Raw genomic sequence first — 20,558 nt, forward strand, 5'->3', positions numbered from 1 at the left:
TAAGTTCATCTGCAGCTGTGTCTGGGGTTATTAATGTTTGTACTTTGCAGATGAGTGGAAGAGCTGGTCGTCGTGGTAAAGACGAGAGGGGGATCTCTATAATAATGATAGATGAGCAGGTAAAGTCTCCTAAGAGGTTATCAAGAAATATTTAGTGAGTGCTTGGGGGTTTTAAGTTTTTGTAACATGATTTGACAGTCAAGAAGCTGGAAATATGTTATTACCTGCATTGATCATGTTTTAAGGCTATGATAGAGCTTGTCAAGAAATATTTAGTGAGTGCTTGGGGGTTTTAAGTTTTTGTAACATGATTTGACAGTCAAGAAGCTGGAAATATGTTATTACCTGCATTGATCATGTTTAAGGCTATGATAGAGCCCAGGCATTTGAGTCTATGTAATTGGAACTTTATGATATAAACAAAAAAACTCGTGTAGCCTTCCATAAAATCCTAACATCGTGAATATTATTTGATTGTACTGGTTGTTTATAATTTGGATTGTGTCACGAGGGTTGCTCATATGAGCATTTGGGGGAGATTACGTATCAGGTTCACTGCACAACATGCTTTGACTGTGGGCATGGGGACTGTGCTAGCTGTGATGCTTTAGAGACGATGAGCCCTATGCTTTAAAGGTTGTTGGTAGCATACAAATTTTACAGCTTGGGTAAGGAGCAAACTAGATGTGGATATTCATCACAATAGCTAGCATGCTTAGTGGTGCATAAGGTGTTAGGAAAGTTGTTTGAGAGAGATTTAGTCGACCTTCATTGGCAGTTTGATGGAAAAGTGGCATATCTCCTAGTCAAGATGCTTTGTGTCACCTTTTTGACCGCTCTTGTGGTTTATTCTCAATTTTTGCAACGGGGACTTCATAATTTGACACCGTTTTCTAGGTGTCCTTATTAGACTTGGTGTTCCGTTGGGTCTTGGACCTTGAGTTCATGCGTGGAACAATGGACTTGGCTTTCCGCTTGGACTTGTGCTTGCATGTAAAGTGCCGCGTGGGCTAACTTTCTGCAGGGTAATGGTATGCCAAAAATAGAAACCATCTCCCTAACATGGCTGCCGGCCAAAACTGTGCAGGTTGCTCTGGAAAAGCAATTTCATACGGGACTTATGGACTTGGCCTCTATCCTCCAAAGCAGCTAATGAGGAATGGATGCAGAAAAATCAGTCTGTCTCCAAAAGTGAGAGGAGTGCGACTGATGACCCTAAGAGGCAAGCTCCTGTAATGAGAAAACGGCAATAAATTATAAAAGTACCTTTTCCAAGCAGGATGATGTCCTCCAGTGTACCTTCATATTCTCTTCTGCTGTTCACTCTCACACGACCACTGGGACAGCACGGCGGCTGAACCCCATCCACCAGAAGATCATCATGTAACACAGAGATTGGCTTTTTTTTTTTAATTTGGGGGGGGGGGGGGGGGTTTGGGCTCTGTCGATGCTGATAGCGAGCAGCATTGTGATAAAAAAACCAGTCTGGGTGCAATATTGACCCGAGAAAGCACTGGCGGCATCCATAAGGTTGGCAAGGAAGGCAGGGCCACCAGTGCGTTGAGGAGGAGAAGCCAGACGTGTAGCAAATCAGCATCGCACAGCAAAATGGCCCTAGCACGTTTGTGCCTTTTGTTTAAAATGTCTATTCCTGCCAACAAAGCTGTTATTTTATCCCTACAGACGGATACATTTTTGTTTAAGAATTTGCTCAATGAACAGCTTCCCTACATACATTTTTAAGAAAATGAGTTCACTCTCTGAAATTTGCTTCGGACGTGATGCTTTTTTGGGCACTTGAGCAGCCTGTTCTTAATGCTTGTCTTTGTTGTAATATTACAGATGGACATGAAAACCTGCAAAGAACTGGTGCTAGGAAAGCCTGCTCCATTGGTTAGCACATTTAGGCTTAGCTATTTTACACTGCTCAATCTGATGAGTCGCACAGAAGGACAATTTGATGCTGAATATGTTATAAAGAATTCTTTTCATCAGTTTCAGCACGATAAGGTATTATGATGAATTTGGTGAGTCATAATAGCTTACTCTTGTTTCACCATAATTGCATTTGATGAGTTAAGTTACCTTACAAAGTTTCTATGATAGGCCTTACCAGATGTAAAAGACAAAGTCTCAAAATTGGAGAAAGAAGCAGCAACACTAGATACAGTAGGAGAGGTACACCATATTAGTCTGACCGCTCCCCTGACACAACACAGTGAACTGTTATACTGAAGCTTTCTCTTGACAACAGGACTCGATAGCAGAATATCACAGGTTACGGCTACAAATTGTGCAGCTGGAGAAGCAAATGATGTCAGAAATTTTGCGACCAGAGCGTATACTGGTGTTTCTAGCCCCTGGCCGGCTGGTAACAGCTCTTTCAGGACATGCTTGTTAGATTAACAGGATCTGTCTGTGTTATATTGATTTTGTGGAAACAAATTTTTCCTTTTTGTTTGATCACTCTGCTGCACTAAAAAATGTGATGCTTTGATTTCATCAGACATACTTATCTCAGGTGCTGCTAGGGGGAATAACGCTGCCACACCCTTTCTCAAATCTTGTTTCAATACAATATTAAAGATGAAAAAATTATGAGCATACTTTGAAAGTTTTACCTTTCACGCTTGTGATGATGGAGTTACTTAAACCATTTCATTCATATTGTTGGCACTAGAGACTAGATAGAACAAATTGTGGCTTGGACTTTATAAACCATTTTATTCATATAACTGCACTAGGGAAACTAGATATAACAGATCGTGGTAAATGGTCCCAGCCACACACTATGGTACCAGATGGATCTAACTAGATTATGCAGTAATGTTTCTATACCCAATATAGTGTGCATTCTGAACCCCTAGGTATAGAGCTTCTGCCACGAGGACGTGGCAATTGTTAACTATGTCACGAGGACGCGGCAATTCCTAACCTTAGTTGTTGGTTTCTTTTCCAATGATTTTTGTTTTATTTTTGAGACCCTCATTTTGAAGTTGCAAATGGTCGGACATTGTATGGCCAATGTGAACGGTAGTTTCACTCGCAGATGGGAAGTTGGCTGGCACTGGAATTCGTATAGTAAGAGGATGTCTAGGCTCAGTTCAAGATCATGTAGGTACCCCCGTCGCACTTCGCAGGTTGGTGGATACTAGGAAGTGAACTCAATAAAGGCATAAAGTCAAGGTGGGACCACCAAAGGAAAATACCCGACAGTTGGGTCACATTGCATTTCTGGATGCGGTCCCGACTCCCAATGGGGATAGATGGTCAGAAGACCAGTGGGAGCCCAACGGGAGCATCTCCTAAAATTTAGGAAACTGCTATTTTAGGCCATGAAATGTGTTCGCGACATTACCTTCGGAATGACAAGGGGAACATTTTAGGACTCTGCCGCAAAGTCAACTGGGCAACCAATCGGGAGATTTTTAGGCGGCAACCCCGAAACGGGAAAATGCTTGTAATCGCGCCAAGTGGCACACTTCTGTGCACTTTTCTCTAGCAAAAAAATGGACACTGAATTTTGTAGCTGGGAGGGCTCATTGTGAAACGTGTCTCACAGGTTAAGAGCTATGGAGTGCTTCCTTTCCTCTATGTACAGTGTGGTGCTAGGAGTGATGACCTGCACACTACACACTGCTCTCTCTCTCTCCCCTACGTACAGTTATGTGATGCCCCACAAGAGGGCTCTTCATTTGACTGATGTACAGTTGTGTGGTTTCATGCTTTTGTGCTGAGGCAAGAGCCTTCTTGAGCAGGAACAGGAGTAGCTGACTGCTACTCGAAAAGCAGGCACCCGTGAGGGTGATAACCTCACCGTACAGGTGCAATTTTCAGCGCTCGTTATGTGCCGTATTCTGACTGTTTTTCAGCCATACAGACGCCAGAACCATCCCCACTGGCAGAGGACAATTCGGGGACTGCTTAGGGCTGAAAACAGGGCAAAAACCAATAAATACAGCGTGCTGAATTTACTGTTTTTGGGCAGGAATCAGAGGGTTTATGCCAATAGATGTAACAGACTTGGACACTCCAAGTCAAGAATCAATCGCGATCGCACCAAATAACCACTTCAAACAATTCACAGATCACATAGATTTGCACTGGCCCGACGGAGTTCCGTGCCTAGAGATATTGGCCCCAAAGACTGGCGCCCCTTTCGGTATTTCTTTCTGTATTAAAATCAATGTCAGAGTACAAGAGCAGTTAGGGTTTCACTCTCAGACTCTGCGTCCATATGCTCTGAGAAGTGAGGCCCTCACCGCATATTTAAATGTTACAAGGGATGCCCAAAAGCAAAGCCCCAAAAGCTTTAAAAGCAAAAGCACATTCTCTCTCTCTCTCTCTCTCTCTCTCTCTCTCTCTCTCTCTCTCTCTCTCTCTCTCTCTCAATGAGAGAAAAAAAAAATAAAGCAATTCAACTCTCTCTCTCATCCAATTCTCCACGTAGCCAAAAAGCTAGGCAAATTGTGTCGCTCAGCTTTCTTTCAGCTCCGTGATTCGCGCCTCAAATCCCGAAAATCCGTACCTGTTGCCACGTGGCATTTCCCCGCCAGAAATTAGGGTTTCCAGTTAGTTAGGGTTTTCAGCGAGAAGTTAGGGCTAGGGTTTCTAGAAATTAGGGTTTTTGTAAAATTAGGGTTTCTGACAGAAATAAGGGTTTGCAAGATTTTTAGGGTTTCTGGTAGAAATTAGGGTTTTTGCTGTCGGTAGCCACGTCATCACTTTGTGATGTCCGAAAGGCTGTCTTGTAGACGTCTTCCGGCGCGATTCGAATTTGATGATATCCACTCTTCAGGTCAATCCTGTTGAAGCATGAGGATCCTTGTAACCTGTCGAGTATATCATCGATCCTAGGAATCGGAAATCTGTTCTTGATGGTGATTTTGTTGAGAGCTCTATAATCGATGCACATTCTCCAAGATCCGTCTTTCTTCAAATCCAACAACAATGGAGAGCAATACGGTGAAGTACTATGCTGGACAAGACCCTTTTCCCAAGAGGTCTTTCACTGGGTTCATAATCTTTTTATTCTGTACTCGGCTCACACGGTAAGGTGGCCGGTTTGGTGGTGTGCTTCCAGGTATCAGATCAATGGTATGATCTTTAGGCCCTTCTAAAAAGCAATCGGCATGAGTGTGGAGAAAAATCTTGGCGTTCTTTTGTTCAGGTCAAAACATATTCAACCTTTATCCATCGTTCAGGTCTCTCCCATAAGAATGAGTAAAGAAAAACTGAAGTTCATCAAGTACAATCTCTGAGCCCTTCATTTGTCAAAGTCGCTTTCTCGGCCCGGTAGTCAACCACGGCATAGTTCTTGTGGTACACTCGCGAGTAGAACATCACTCGCGTGCCCTGCACACTCTTGTCATTGCAAACGAAGTTTGCCAATGCTCGATGTAATGGCAACATCCCGTCCGGGTGCTAGTCGAACTACCTCCGCCTGTGGTGTCAGTCTGTCGTGCATAATTTCAAATCGAGCCGCCAATTCCAAGTGAAAAGAAGTTGGCCTTGGCTCCTTCAAAAGAGCTTCCTGATCCTTCACTTTGCCCCAAAAGCGGCAAAGTTTGTACTTTCATTCATTAGATTCGGTGCAGATCCCACGCCATGTGGTACCAGTTCTGCTTTTCTATCTGCCTTTTCTGCCACGTTCCTCAGCTGCTCTCGAACTCTCAGGCCCGTCATCGTCTTTATCATTCTGTTCTTTCTGTTCCCTTTTAGGGCACTTCCCGGAGATATGTCCTTGTTCCCCGCATCCAAAGCACTTCCCCTGTCACCAGCGTGTGACTACTATCTATCCTTTTTGTTGATTTCTTTCTTATTATCTATTTACTTTCACTTTTTGGAAACACCCCTCGGGAAATCTAACTGCCCTGCATTGCATAGCTAGTGTGGAACTGTCCAGCGGGAGTCCAGGCTTGAGGGCAAGAGAGCACTAAAGTTGGACAAGGACTATGGTTAGCCAAGTGGGGTCATTGACTAGCCAAAGTGGAATCCTTTGCTACAAAGGCTACATTTCAGTTCTAGATGTGGCCGCAGTGTACAAAGAGGGTCGGATGACCTAGACAGATACAATGGCAGCATCTCCTAAAATTTAGGGAACTGCTATTTTGGGACCTGAAATTGTGTTGACGTCATTACCTCCGGAATGACAAGGGGAACATTTTCTTACTCTGCCGTGAAGTCAACTGGGCAACCGGTTGGGATATTTTTAGACGGCAACCCCGAAACGGGAAAATGCTTATAAACGTGCCAAGTGGCACCTTCTGGTGCACTTTCCTCATGCAACAAGAAGTGGTGCTGAATTTAGGAGGGGGAGAGCCTCATTTTCAGTTTTTGTCACAGGTTAAGAGCTATGGAGTGCTTGCTTTCCCTCTTATGCACAGTGCGGTGCCAGGAGTGATGCCCTGCACGCTACGCACTGCCCTCTCTCTCCCCTTTGGCAGTATGTTATGCCCCTCTAGTGGGCTCTTCATTTGACCAATGTACAGTTGTGTGGGTTCATGCACGATTGCTGAGGCAAGAGCCTCTTGCACAGGTACTGGATTAGCTAGCGGCTAATCCCCCTGCAGGTACAGGTGAATTCGGAGAGGTTTCACGCCTGAAATCTCGTCCGATTCAAAGGGCAAGTAGCCCTACAGGTGCGGGAGCTCGAGGACTTGCTACGGATGCGACCGGCACGCGAAACGGAGCCCGAGACAGTAAATTACAGCCTGCTGTGTATTTTTGCAGGTTTAGGGTTTTGGCCCTAAACGGACCCTAATACCCCCAGGAGGTTCGGGGACGCAAGGGGACCGCTGTACAGGTGATCTGGCGCATTTTCAGGGCTGAAAACAGAGAATTCAGCGTGCTGCAGATTCTCGCCAGGTTTTGCAAAGTGCCCGTATGCGTCGGGAAAGTCATTTAATGCGTGGGAATACTGACCGTGAAGGGTTCTGGTACAGTTATGCTGCCGAAATCGGGCTGGAACAGTGGAAATTCAGCCGAGTTTGTGCGGGGCAGCTTGTAGGGAACCACAACGTTTATTCCCTCTTTTGAACAATAAAGAAATACCGAAAGGGGCGCCTAAGTTAGGGGCCAATCTGGTGTCCGTCTACTCATACAGGTGCAATCTAGCAGCCTGTATCCCTCTCCCCTTTGTTGTGTCTTGAAAGTACAGGTAAAATAGACGACTAATAATGGGTGAAAGCTAAATCAAGGTTTAAAGTAAAGTCTACCACCCTTTTTGGATTGAACAGGCCGGTTTCATGGTTCCATTGCCGGGATTAAATCACTTTTTCCCATAGAAGTGAGCCTTGGTCAGTTTTAGGCTTGAAGACACAGGCGATTATAGACCAGACACAGGGAATTGCAATTATGGCTGACAGACCAGATGATGTGACTGAAGAGGTTTCCTCTTCACAGGGTCAACAGACACATGAAGTGGGTGAGTCCTCAAGACCACCACAGACAGATGACGATATATTCAGGACCCAGTTGGCTACTGTTGTGGCTATGTTTACACAAGTAATGCAGAACCCAAGGTTTTTAGCCTTTCTGCAACCTCCTGTTCCGTCTCAGCAAGTTGGGTCACTGGATCATATTCAAAAGCCTGTTAAGGCTCGAGCACAGGTGATTCATACCGCACAGTCAATGGAAACACCTGTACACTTGACGGAGAACATGCAATCTCCACAACCTATGCCTAAGGTGCAAGAACAGGTGGCTGAGATGCCAGTCTTTCAAGCTGTACCAGTTCAGCCCGCCACCTTTCAGCACCTATAGCTGGTTCTAATGGGCAGGGAAGCAACCTACAGGCTATGCAACAGGTCTTCCCACCACCTTCAGTACACCCTGGCTATTTTGGAGGTGGATCGATATTCCAGAGCATGGCTAGTCATGCACCTAGAAATCAGTTTTACACTCCAGGAACAGTGTTCGGGGGTGCTCAAACGATGATGCCTAACCCCATGTATGGTGTCACAGGCATGCTACCAGGCTTTCAGAGCACTCAGGGCCAATTTGGGATGCCACAGGCAAATTTTGGTATGGCTGGAATTACAAATCAGCAGCCAAATATGGCATTTCCAGGTCAAGTTAATAGCGGCCAAGGAACACAGATGAACCCTAATAGTGTTCCCATGTTTCAGTCACTTCCGTATGACAATTTAACGTCGTTGGAGAGGCCAACTCCGTACAAAGAAGGTGGCAAAGGTGTGACATTCACGACCTTTACAGGGTTTGATGACAGGAAGAAGGCTCTCTCATTCCTCCAGCAGTTTGACAAGGCCTATTCAGGGGGAAACTTTACAGAGGCTTCAAAGGTCCGCAAGGCAGCCACTTTCTTGACAGGGAATGCGGGACAATGGTGGACAACTTTATTGCTTTCAGGGCAAGCTCCGTCCACATGGATTTACTTTAAGCAGATTTTTGCAGCAACATGGTTATCTGATGACTTTGAAGCAGATGTCATGACAGAATGGCACCTGCTAAATGCTGCCACTTGCAGAAATCTGGATGATTACAATCGGAAGTTTTGGAAAGCTCTACTTCCAGTAACTTCCTATAGGTTTGTGCCATTGACAGAACAGATTGAAAAATACTGTTGTGGCCTACCCAAAGGATTGAGAAAATACTGCACGAAGACAAAAGTCACTACTTTGACGCAGCTCATCGAGGTAGCAAACACTGGGAATGGTTTGCTCAAGGGAGAAGATTGTGAATTTAACACTGGCGTCAAGGCAGGATCAGGCAAGAAAAATTCAGCCAAGAAGCACGTTCCCAATGAGGCTCCTAAAGGGACTCAGGAGTCAGCCAACGCAGGGAAACATAAAGCTACGGCTGAATCAGAAAAAGGACCAGCAAAGAAATGGAAAAGACGTTTTCCTCACAAGTCAGAAGAGCAAAAGAAGGTCCTGAGGACAGAGAACAAATGCTTTATATGTGAGCAGCCTGGCCACATTGCTTACAATTGTCCTACAAAGAAAAGGCCAGCTGATTCTGATGACAAGGAAGACAAGAAAGGAAAGAAGCCCATGGCTGGTCTAGTGCGAGATATGGTGGGCGACAAGCCAAATTCAGATGCAAGTGAGCTTTGCAGAGCATGGGGAAAGGTCAGAGATCAAACAGTGCTTATCTTCTTTGATCCAGGTGCCAAAGCCAATGTCATTTCCCCAGAATTGGCTTCAAAGTTGGGAATCAGACCTGAAGAGATGGGGTATACAGCAGAGGCAGGTTTGGCATGTCCTGGCCATACAGAGGCTGTGACACCCATCATTGGAAAGTTGCGTCTACACATCCAGTCCTATGTAGATGTTGAAGAATTTTACATCATGCCACTCGACGGATGTGATGTGTTGTTAGGTATTCCTTGGTTGTTTCGTGTACAGGGAATCATGGATGCCTACAACAAAAAGATCACTGTACAGAGCAGGGGAAAGACTCACATTCTGGATGTAAAGCTTAAAGGGGAGTCTATTCCGACTGTATCAGCTTCTGCTATTACTTCTGTAATGAAAAAGCATCTTTCTGTGTACTTGGTTTTTTCACGTGAAGTGTCAGATTGTGATGAATCAAATTTATCTGTGCTGGATAAAGAAAGGTCAATGTTTTTACAACAGTACAGTGACTGTTTTTCCGATTCATTACCGTCTCAATTACCGCCAGAGAGACCCGAGGACCATGCGATAGATTTGGTGCCAGGCAGTAGCCCACCAAATAAGCCTCCGTACAGGGTTAGTGCGGCTCAGCAGAAAGAGATAATGGGCCAAGTACAGGAGTTGTTAGAAAAGGGGCTGATTCAGCCCAGTTCATCTCCATTCTGTTCTCCAGTGTTGTTGGTGCAGAAAAAGGATGGCTCATGGCATATGTGCATCGACTACCGTGCACTGAACAAGAATACCATCAAGAATAGGTTCCCTATACCTAGAATTGATGATATTATGGACAAATTAGAAGGAGCAGCTATGTTTAGCAGGATAGATCTAAAGAGTGGGTACCATCAGATCCGCATTAGATCAGAGGATGTGCACAAGACTGCTTTTAGAACGACGTTTGGCCTTTACGAATTTTTAGTGATGCCCTTTGGTCTCACAAATGCTCCTGCTACATTCAATAAGATGATGGACAAAATTTTCCATCCACACCAGTAATTTGTTGGTACATTCTTTGATGACATGATAGTCTACTCAAAGAATGAAGAGGAGCATAGGCATCACTTGGCCATTGTGTTCAAAGAGCTACGCAGTCATAGGTTGCTCATCAATGCAAAGAAAAGTGAGTTTTTTCTGGAAGAGATTCACTTTCTGGGACACATTGTCTCAAAGGATGGTGTCAGAATGGATCCTGCAAAAGTTGAAGCAATCAAGTCATGGCCAAATTTGAAGACGGTGCATGATGTCCGAAGCTTTTTGGGACTATGCTCCTATTACAGAAGGTTTATCCGAAATTTCGCTGAGATTGCTTCACCTTTACATGCTCCTCAAAAGAAGGCAGTCACCTTTACATGGACACAAAAAGAGATTTCAGCTTTTAATCTCTTAAAGGAAAAGATGACTTCAGATCCAGTCATTGTGTTGCCAGATCTCAGGAAGTCATTTGTGGTCCGGTGTGATGCCTGTGGTAGTAGCATTGGTGCAGTGCTAATGCAAGATGGCAGGGTAGTAGCCTATGAGAGCAGAATTTTGCAAGGGCCAGAGATGACCATGCAGGTCTATGAGAAAGAGTTACTGGCTGTGATTCATGCGCTCTTAAGTTGGAAACACTACCTGCTAGGTGCAGATTTCGTTGTCCAAACGGATCATCAGACCTTGCGATACTTCTTGACACAAACAAAGTTATCTGAGAAGCATATGCGATGGGCAAATATCTTGTCCATGTTCCATTTTCAGATTGTGCATATGGAAGGCAAGAAGAACGTTGTGGCTGATGCCTTGTCAAGGAAGCCACAAATATCAACTGTGTCAATTCCTTATCATCATGAACTTGATGATATGAGAGAACAGTATGAAAATGAAGAAGATTTTGCAAGGGTCTTCGAGCAGCTAATGCAAGGACAACGTCATGAACACTATCTTCTTAAAGACGGGTTCAGGATGATGCATGGCAGATTGTGTGTCACAAAGCCATTGCGACGCAAAGTTATGGAAGAGAGTCATGTCCCACCGTATGCAGGGCATCGTGGTATCGATGCTACAGTTAAAGCGGTTGAAACATTCTTCTATTGGCCTACATTGAGAAGAGATGTGGATGCCTTTGTGCGAGAATGCCTAATATGCCAAAAGGTCAAGTTTCACAGGGAAAAGGCACCAGGGTTATTGCAACCACTACCTATTCCAGATAAACCATGGGAAAGTATTGCTATGGATTTTATCTTTGATCTTCCGAGAACGCAGATAGGAAACGATGGTATTTGGACCATTATTTGCAGATTCAGCAAACAGGCTCATTTTATTCCTGTCAAGAAGAAGATAAAGCCAGATCAGATGGCACGCTTGTTTATGAGCAATATTTTCAAGTATCATGGCATGCCACAGTCGATTGTTAGCGACCGTGATCCACGCATGACAAGTTTGTTCTGGAGAGGCTTGTTTGAGAATATGGGCACCACGCTCAAATTCTCTTCGTCATTTCATCCTCAAACAGATGGGCAGTCAGAAGAGGCAAATTCTACTGTCCTAGATCTGCTGAAGTGCTATGTGTCAGAGCATAAAGGAAAGTGGGAGCAGTATTTGCCATTGGTGGAGTAGGCATACAATAATACAGTGCATTCATCAACTGGCAAGGCACCTTTTGAGATAGTTGAAGGTGGCAAGAAAGTTCCTCCCATACTGCATAGAAAGGACAAGATATTTGAAGCAGATAAGTATGTTCAGGACATGGATGAAATGTACAAGAAGGTCAAAGTGGCCTTAGAAAAGACTCAGGCAAAGCAAAAGAAAGCAGCTGATCGTCACCGTCGTGAAGTGGTATATTCACTTGGTGATTGGGTGCTTTTACGCTTTGAAAAGGCAAGGTTAAAGAAGATGCAGGGCAAAGAAAGACTGTTTCCAAAGCTCAGCATGCGTTACTATGGGCCTTTTCAAGTATGCGACATAATCAGTGATGTTGCATATAGGCTGAAATTGCCTGACAGTTGGAAGATTCACAATGCGTTTCATGTGAGTCTTCTCAGACCCTATGTGGGTGACGTGCCAGAAGATATGCCAGCTGAAGATCAGTCGGAAGTCGAGGAACTTGGCGAGATCTTGGTCCCTGAACAGATTTTGGCACACAAAGAAAGGAAAGTGAAAGGCAAGGTTGCTAGGCGTTACTTGGTAAAGTTCAGAAACTATCCACCAATGGATGCTAAGTGGATGGAAGAAGGTGAACTTGCAGAGTCACCAACTGTGTTATCACTTTACCTGGAAGCCTTGGATTTGCAACCTACCTTGACCCCTTGAGTTTCAAAGCTACATGGATTGTCAGTGTGACAATGGCTTCTGAAACAAATGATGTATATGGTATTTAAAGTGAGCTCAAATCAAATACCTGTTACATGAATGTTAGAGCTGTACAGATTGTCAGTTTGGCAATTGCTCTTATGGAATGTCCAAAAGTTTGGTTAGTGCTATAGAAGTGAGTATTTCTTGTCAGTTTGTCAAGGATACAATGATTGCTTCTATTGAGGAGTACATGTGTAACTGCATTCTTAAACTGTCGGTTTGGGTATGCTCGAAAGTGTTACGGGATCCAACGTGTACTATAAGACAGTGGCAAAATGTGCAGCTACCATTTTGTCATTGGAACGTTAGTGACTCAAAGCAATGGCAGAGTGCGAAGCTACCACTATGTCATTGGGACAGGGTTCACACGCAGGCAATACATGAGTCGACGAGGTGTTGAATACACCAGGGTTGACAATGAGCATGTATGTGTCGTACATGTGTCGACAGGTGTTGAATACATCAGTGTTGACTAGGAGCATGAACGACATAGATGCAAACGAGGACGTTTGAGATTTCAAGAGGGGGGTATGTCACCAGCGTGTGACTACGATCTATCCTTTTTGTTGATTTCTTTCTTATTATCTATTTACTTTCACTTTTTGGAAACACCCCTCGGGAAATCTAACTGCCCTGCATTGCATAGCTAGTGTGGAACTGTCCAGAGGGAGTCCAGGCCTAAGGGCAAGAGAGCACTAAAGTTGGACAAGGACTATGGTTAGCCAAGTGGGGTCATTGACTAGCCAGGGTGGAATCCTTTGCTACAAAGGCTACATTTCAGTTCTAGATGTGGCCGCAGTGTACAAAGAGGGTCGGATGACCTAGACAGATACAATGGCAGCATCTCCTAAAATTTAGGGAACTGCTATTTTGGGACCTGAAATTGTGTTGACGTCATTACCTCCGGAATGACAAGGGGAACATTTTCTTACTCTGCCGTGAAGTCAACTGGGAAACCGGTTGGGATATTTTTAGACGGCAACCCCGAAACGGGAAAATGCTTATAAATGTGCCAAGCGGCACCTTCTGGTGCACTTTCCTCATGCAACAAGAAGTGGCACTGAATTTAGGAGGGGGAGAGCCTCATTTTCAGTTTTTGTCACAGGTTAAGAGCTATGGAGTGCTTGCTTTCCCTCTTATGCACAGTGCGGTGCCAGGAGTGATGCCCTGCACGCTATGCACTGCTCTCTCTCTCCCCTTTGGCAGTATGTTATGCCCCTCTAGTGGGCTCTTCATTTGACCAATGTACAATTGTGTGGGTTCATGCGCGATTGCCGAGGCAAGAGCCTCTTGCACAGGTACTGGATTAGCTAGCGGCTAATCCCCCCGCAGGTACAGGTGAATTCGGAGAGGTTTCACGCCAGAAATCTCGTCCGATTCAAAGGGCAAGTAGCCCTACAGGTGCGGGAGCTCGAGGACTTGCTACGGATGCGACCGGCACGCGAAACGGAGCCCGAGACAGTAAATTACAGCCTGCTGTGTATTTTTGCAGGTTTAGGGTTTTGGCCCTAAACGGACCCTAATACCCCCAGGAGGTTCGGGGACGCAAGGGGACCGCTGTACAGGTGATCTGACGTATTTTCAGGGCTGAAAACAGAGAATTCAGCGTGCTGCAGATTCTCGCCAGGTTTTGCAAAGTGCCCGTATGCGTCGGGAAAGTCATTTAATGCGTGGGAATATTGACCGTGAAGGGTTCTAGTACAGTTATGCTGTCGAAATCGGGCTGGAACAGTGGAAATTCAGCCGAGTTTGTGCGGGGCAGCTTGTAGGGAACCACAGCGTTTATTCCCTCTTTTGAACAATAAAGAAATACCGAAAGGGGCGCCTAAGTTAGGGGCCAATCTGGTGTCCGTCTACTCATACAGGTGCAATCTAGCAGCCTGTATCCCTCTCCCCTTTGTTGTGTCTTGAAAGTACAGGTAAAATAGACGACTAATAATGGGTGAAAGCTAAATCAAGGTTTAAAGTAAAGTCTACCGCCCTTTTTGGATTGAACAGGCCGGTTTCATCCCCTCTCTGATGAAGCGAGCTCTCTCCTCAAGAGTAAGCTTGGGTCGTGCATCCTTTTTCTTTGGGTTGCTCTTTTTCTTTCTACTTCCATTCCCAGAAGTCTGTTCGGCTCGTTGTGTCATGGCCTCATCTGTGGGGTAGGTCAAAGTGCCAGAGTGAATGGCAAAGCCCCGCTTCGCATGACTCATCAACTCCTGAGTAGAAGCTGACTTCTGTCCAAGCAGTGATCGCAGATCTCTGTAGGTAGACCCAAGGTGAACCGCTGAATCTGTTCTCTGAACGAGATCTTCTTGAATGAAGAGGCGGGTAGAAAAGAGCTCTAGAATCTTTCACAATTAGCATTGATTGTATCTTTCTTGGTCATCCGAAGATGGTTCCAAGCAACTCGTATATCTCGTTCATATTCTTGCGTCAACGAAGAAGAAATAAAAAGCTTCTTAAATTTCAGCCATTTAACTGGTGCAATCTTGTTTAAAAGAAGCGTGGACCACCAAGTACGAGAATTCCCCTTAAAGTAAGAGGGAACTCTCCGAATCTTGGAGTGCTCTGAGTAGCGTCCTCCCGCGAAAGATGTCAAACTGCTGTATAAAAGACAAAGCCTTCGAAGCATCTGAGTATCCTGAAAAAGTATCAAATTTGATCGAGTGGCCACCTTCCTTAAACTCTCGGACTTTCTTGCTTTTATCTTCGAGAAAGTCATACTGGTTGGCTCTGTAAAAATTCTTCTTGTTCGCATAAAAGTTTTCGTCATCTGAATCTGAGCTGTCTGTAGACGAGTCCTCAGTAGAACTGTCAATCTTTGGGCGAGATTTAGCTTTCTTTGCCTTTTTCTTGCCCTTTCCGAAGCGTTGTTTCTTGCTTCGCTTTTTGCCTTTTCTTTCTTCTTCGCTCAAATCTGAAGAGCTAGAAGAACTGTCAGAAGAAGAAGAAGAAGAACTGGGTACTCCTTCAAATCGAACACGCTTCTTTTGTTACTTTGCCTTGTCAAAAGTCGACTAACGACCCAAATATCCCGGGAAGTCAGGCTTTTCTTCTGCTTTTTGCCGTGCTTTTTGGCTTTCTTTTGCGCGTCAAAAAGCTGAGTAATCCCTGCATCAACCACCTCTTGTAATTCCTTCTCTGAATACTGTTTGTGATCAGAAGGTTTGTTGAGAGCTTGTTTCAGGGGTGGTGTAGTGGTTTTCTGCCACTGCGCATGCACTTCTTGAAAAGAAGTCGCTCATATATTTTGCCAATTTCGGATCCTTCGCAAAACTGGGCATCATCTTTGTTGCATCGCCGATCAATTGACGACGCTTCATCTCTCTTTGCTCCGCCTGAGTGGGCCGAGGCGGGCCATATTCTTTGCCAGAATCTTCGTTGTGATCCCTACCTGCATGTCCAGATGCAGAGGGAGTCGACTGATCCTTGCGTGAAGCCATAGGTGCCGCAGAAAATAAAATAAAATTGGGGATCGGATTTCCCGTAGAAGAGAAATCGGCCGTGCTCTGATACCACTGTAACAGACTTGGACACTCCAAGTCAGGAATCAATCGCGACAGCACCAAATAACCACTTCAAACAATTCACAGATCACAATAGATTTGCATTGGCCCGGCGGAGTTCCGTGCCTAGAGATATTGGCCCCAAAGACTGGCGCCCCTTTCGGTATTTCTTTTTGTATTAAAAAACAATGTCCGAGTACAAGAGCGGTTAAGGTTTCACTCTCAGACTCTGCGTCCAGATGCTCTGAGAAGTGAGGCCCTCACCGCATATTTAAATGTTACAAGGGATGCCCAAAAGCAGAGCCTCAAAAGCTTTAAAAGCAAAAGCAGATTCTCTCTCTCTCAATGAGAGTAAAAAAAAATAAAGCAATTCAACTCTCTCTCTCTCTCTCTCTCTCTCTCTCTCTCTCTCTCTCTCTCTCTCATCCAATTCTCCACGTAGCCAAAAAGCCAGGTAAATTGCGTCGCTCAGCTTTCTTTCAGCTCCGTGATGCGCGCCGCAAATCTCGGAAATCCATACTTGCTGCCACGTGGCATCCCCCCCCCCCCCCCCCCCCCCCCCCCCCCCCCCCCCCCGAAATTAGGGTTTCCAGCCATTTAGGATTTTCAGCCAGCATTTAGGGTTAGGGTTTCCAGAAATTAGGGTTTCTGACAGAAATTAGCGTTTGCAGGATTTTTAGGGTTTCTGGCAGAAATTAGGGTTTCTAGCCACGTCATCACTTTGTGACAATAGAAGCGAGTTCCAGCAAGGGAATTGGTTTTGGGCAAGTTTTGGGGTTGTTATGTTGCCGAAATTTTGCAAGAACAGGTGGTATCTAGCGGGATACAGTTAAAGGATTCCCAGGACTGTTCTTTGTTATTTACCCTTCGAAAGAATAAAGAATTACCGAAAGGGGCGCCAATTTTGGGGCCCACAGGTTGTCGGCGTAAGCTCGGAGCATTCTAGCTTCCGAGCTGTGTGTGTGCTTAAGTGTTAATTCCCGTTTCGCAGGTTACCTTTCTAAAGTGCTCTGTGTGTGTGTCTAAAGTAAAGAAATTCGGGTGAAAGCCAAAGCATACCGCCCTACGGGCCGGTTTCAACTTCATCCTCCTCTATACTATATCACATTACATTACCCTCTCTCAGGTATACTCTAGTCACTCACCAGTTCCAACTCTAGTATTAGTTTTAGTTTTGTTGTTCAGCTTTCCTTTTTTATTTTTGAGTGACAGAGGCTACACCACAACTCTATAGGGATTTGTCTCATAGGCCGAGTTACAGCCTTTGAAAGTTAACAAAATCTCTCTCTCTCTCTCTCTCTCTCTCTCTCTCTCTCTCTCTCTCTCTCAAGGAAACAATGTCCACACCCACCATTATTAACCTGACACTAAAAGAGGAGCAAAGAAGATGTGTGTGGACTTTACATGTGAGAATTTGTGGCCTTAAAGACAAAGATAATGTGGACGAAGAGGTAAAAGTACTCATGACTATGATGGGGGTTAATGAGCCGATGCACACGAGAGCTTGGAGAGTGGGCAATAAGAAAAGCGGAAGTAAAAGGAAACATCGAAAGAAAGGGCACTTATGTTTTGTTTTACCTCCATGGAAGCGAAGGACTTTTTGAAGAAGAGACCAACTCTTAAGAAGACGGGCATCTTTCTCGGGGACGACCTTACCCTCTCGTAGATCGCTCATGCAGGAGGTAATGCCGGAGATTAGAGCGGCAAGGGAAAAAGGTAAGATTGCCTTTTACTGAGATGGAAGGGTGGTGATATTGGAGCGACGCCCACAGGACGGTGCGAGACCTATGGGACCACACTCAAAGTTGCTACCTAGAATTGTAATGGATCTATGCGCCTTGATGTGGGTGCTTTGAGCATAGTTTTATTGGGAGAGAGATCATTTTCTACGCTGAGACACATTAGGCCCTTGGGCAGTCTATGCCTCACGTCAGTGGATACAGATGGGAGACAGCCTGCAGACAGGAGACACGATCAGAGCACAAAGGGCGTGGCTCAGGGAGAGTAACAATGTTATTGAGGGAGGAGCTGCAGCCATTGATATATATATAGTCCGCAGGGATGAGCGGGCTAGGTACATGTGGGTGAGATTGAGAGCAGAGATAGGAAGATATCTCTACATTGCTATTTGCTACTTACCCCCAAGTACATCAGTATATACACCACCCAGAGGATAGTCCCCCTTTTCTATTTTGAATGATGACATATGGGCGTTCTTTAGAGATGGTGATATTATCATCCTAGGGGACTTCAATGCTAGGACTGCCCACCACCAAACAGTTTTTAATGATACTTCAAAGGAGATGCGGAGGGAGCTGGATGTTGCAGAGACGGGCCTGTCTAGACTATCACAGGATGTGGAGCATACTAGGTACGGACGACACTTGATAAACATGGGGATTGCACATGGACTGACCATCTTGAATGGCCTACAGAGATTTCCCGCTATGGGAGGTTTTACATGCTTTCCATATACGGGGAGCGAACACAATGGATTATGTCATGGCACAACCGAACTTCATTTCTAGTATCCAGGATCTCACGATTGGACCCAGACCTGTTGGTGTGGCAGTAGATCATGCCCTTGTGTTGATGACCATCTCTTTCCAGCTTAGTGTAACACATAGGCCACGGGCAGCAGTCCCTACTCGCTACACCTTCACGCGGGAGACGGACTCTGTATACATAGATGGGATCTATGGACGCCTGTGCGCTGAGGAGCCAGGGCGACCTCTAAGGAGCTTACTAACTTCCAATGTAACAAACTACTGACGTGTCAAAGCCTAAAGAATGGAGCCAACTTACAGATGTGGCCGAGGGGCCTAAACCCTAAGAAGAACAAGTAACAGAAGAAGTGTCACAAAGTGATGACGTGGTTGCCCAAGAGTAGAAACCCTAACCCTAATTTTTACCAAAAACCCTAACTACTGAAATCCTAATTCTGAAAACCCTAACCCTAAAACCTGCAAACCCTGGTGGAGACGTGAGAAATACTGTTTTGGTATTGTTTGAACCTAGGAACGACACAGGCCGATGCCTGGGGAGCGTTTCGTTGTATGTTTGAAAACCTCCGAACGAGCAGGCCGATGTTTGGGGAGCATTTGGTTGTATGCTTGTAAAATAATTGTTGTTGTGACTCCCGGCCCGGACTTGGATGGTTATGCGGGAGGAGTATTAAGAAGTCTGAGCAGTGGTTACTCTCAACACCTCCAAACGACGCAGGCTGCGGTTTGGGGGGCGTTTGGTTGTAAAAGGCCTCTATATCTCCCGGCCCGGACCTTTTTAGGTTATGCGGGAGGAGTGATGAGGGAGTCATTGAATATCTCCTTGCCCGGACCTTGTTAGGTTATGCGGGAGGAGTGTTCATCGGCGGCTTTATGTTTCTATGTCTTGTAACATGCATATGTAAGCATTTGTGTTGCATTGTGATGTGCCAACCACTGAATATTCCTAATTGGATGAGATTGCCTGGGTATGTAATTTTAGTGCATCAAGACACCCGTGGAAGATCAGTACGGTCTGGGTGTGATGGCTAATTTTACTACGCCGGAATATCAAGAGTTCCGATCTGGACGAAAGGAGAAGCTAACTCCTTGATCAAAAGAGCAGAAAGGAGAAGCTAACTCCTTGATCAAAACAGCCGAAAGGAGAAGCTAACTCCTTGATCAAAAGAGCAGAAAGGAGAAGCTAACTCCTTAATAAAAAGAGCAAACAAATTGTCCCTCGGAATGTCCCTCTGAACGACCCTCGGAATTTTTGAGCTAACTTGAGTTGTTTTGCAGATATGCTGTAATCGAGGACGATTACTCTCTTTCAAGAAGGGGAGATGTAACAAACTGCTGACGTGCCAAAGCCTAAAGAATGGAGCCAACTTACAGATGTGGCCGAGGGGCCTAAACCCTAAGAAAAACAAGTAACAGAAGAAGTGTCACAAAGTGATGCCGTGGTTGCCCGAGAGCAAAAACCCTAACCCTAATTTTTGCTGAAAGCCCTACACCTAATTTTGGAAACCCTAACCCTAAAACCTACAAACCCTTATTCTGGAAACCCTAACCCTAAAACCTGCAAACCCTAATTTTGGAAATCCTAACGCTAAAACTGTAGAAACCCTAAAACCTGCAAAACCTTATTTTGGAAACCCTAACCCTAACCCTAACCCTAAGGGCAGCATAGAGAATTTTGAAAATTGCGCTGGCTGATGACGTGGCAGGCTGTACGGATTTCCGTGATTTACGTTGGCAGCTTTTTGGCTTTGCTTTTGGACCAAATGCTTTTAAGTTTGAAGGCTTTTCACTGTAATTGCTTTTTAGGCCAAGGGCCTTTAAATATGAGGTTAGGGCTCATTCTCTGGCATGCTTCCTGGAGAAGGTGCAGAGTCTCGAGTACCGGCTTGTTTTGTGTTGATGCAATATAAAGAAATACCGAAAGGGGCGCCAAGGTTTGGGGCCAATACTCTCTGGGGTGGAATTTTGCCACTCCGTGTCGCGTGTCGTCTCTCTCTCTCTCTCTCTCTCTCTCTCTTTCAGTTCAATTGTTATTGAAGTGTTAAAAGTCTGTGTAGTCTGTTCTTTTCTATTGGCACGCGGTGCCCGCCTTGTGACAT

General features: G+C 45.1%; 1 protein-coding gene across 1 annotated transcript in view; it reads left to right on the forward strand.

Moving 5' to 3' along the window:
* Positions 1-20,558, forward strand: part of HEN2 (RNA helicase, ATP-dependent, SK12/DOB1 protein) — an 89,353-nt gene that overhangs the window by 33,058 nt on the left and 35,737 nt on the right. Inside the window, exons 4-7 of the mRNA XM_086514015.1 lie at positions 51-119; positions 1,843-2,010; positions 2,107-2,178; positions 2,255-2,371. Of these exons, the coding sequence (XP_086370141.1) occupies positions 51-119; positions 1,843-2,010; positions 2,107-2,178; positions 2,255-2,371 (426 nt within the window). The remainder of the gene's footprint in view (positions 1-50; positions 120-1,842; positions 2,011-2,106; positions 2,179-2,254; positions 2,372-20,558) is intronic.

The sequence above is a fragment of the Adiantum capillus-veneris genome, chromosome 6 (assembly GCF_014529385.1).
Source record: "Adiantum capillus-veneris isolate H3 chromosome 6, ASM1452938v2, whole genome shotgun sequence".
NCBI lineage: Eukaryota > Viridiplantae > Streptophyta > Polypodiopsida > Polypodiales > Pteridaceae > Adiantum > Adiantum capillus-veneris.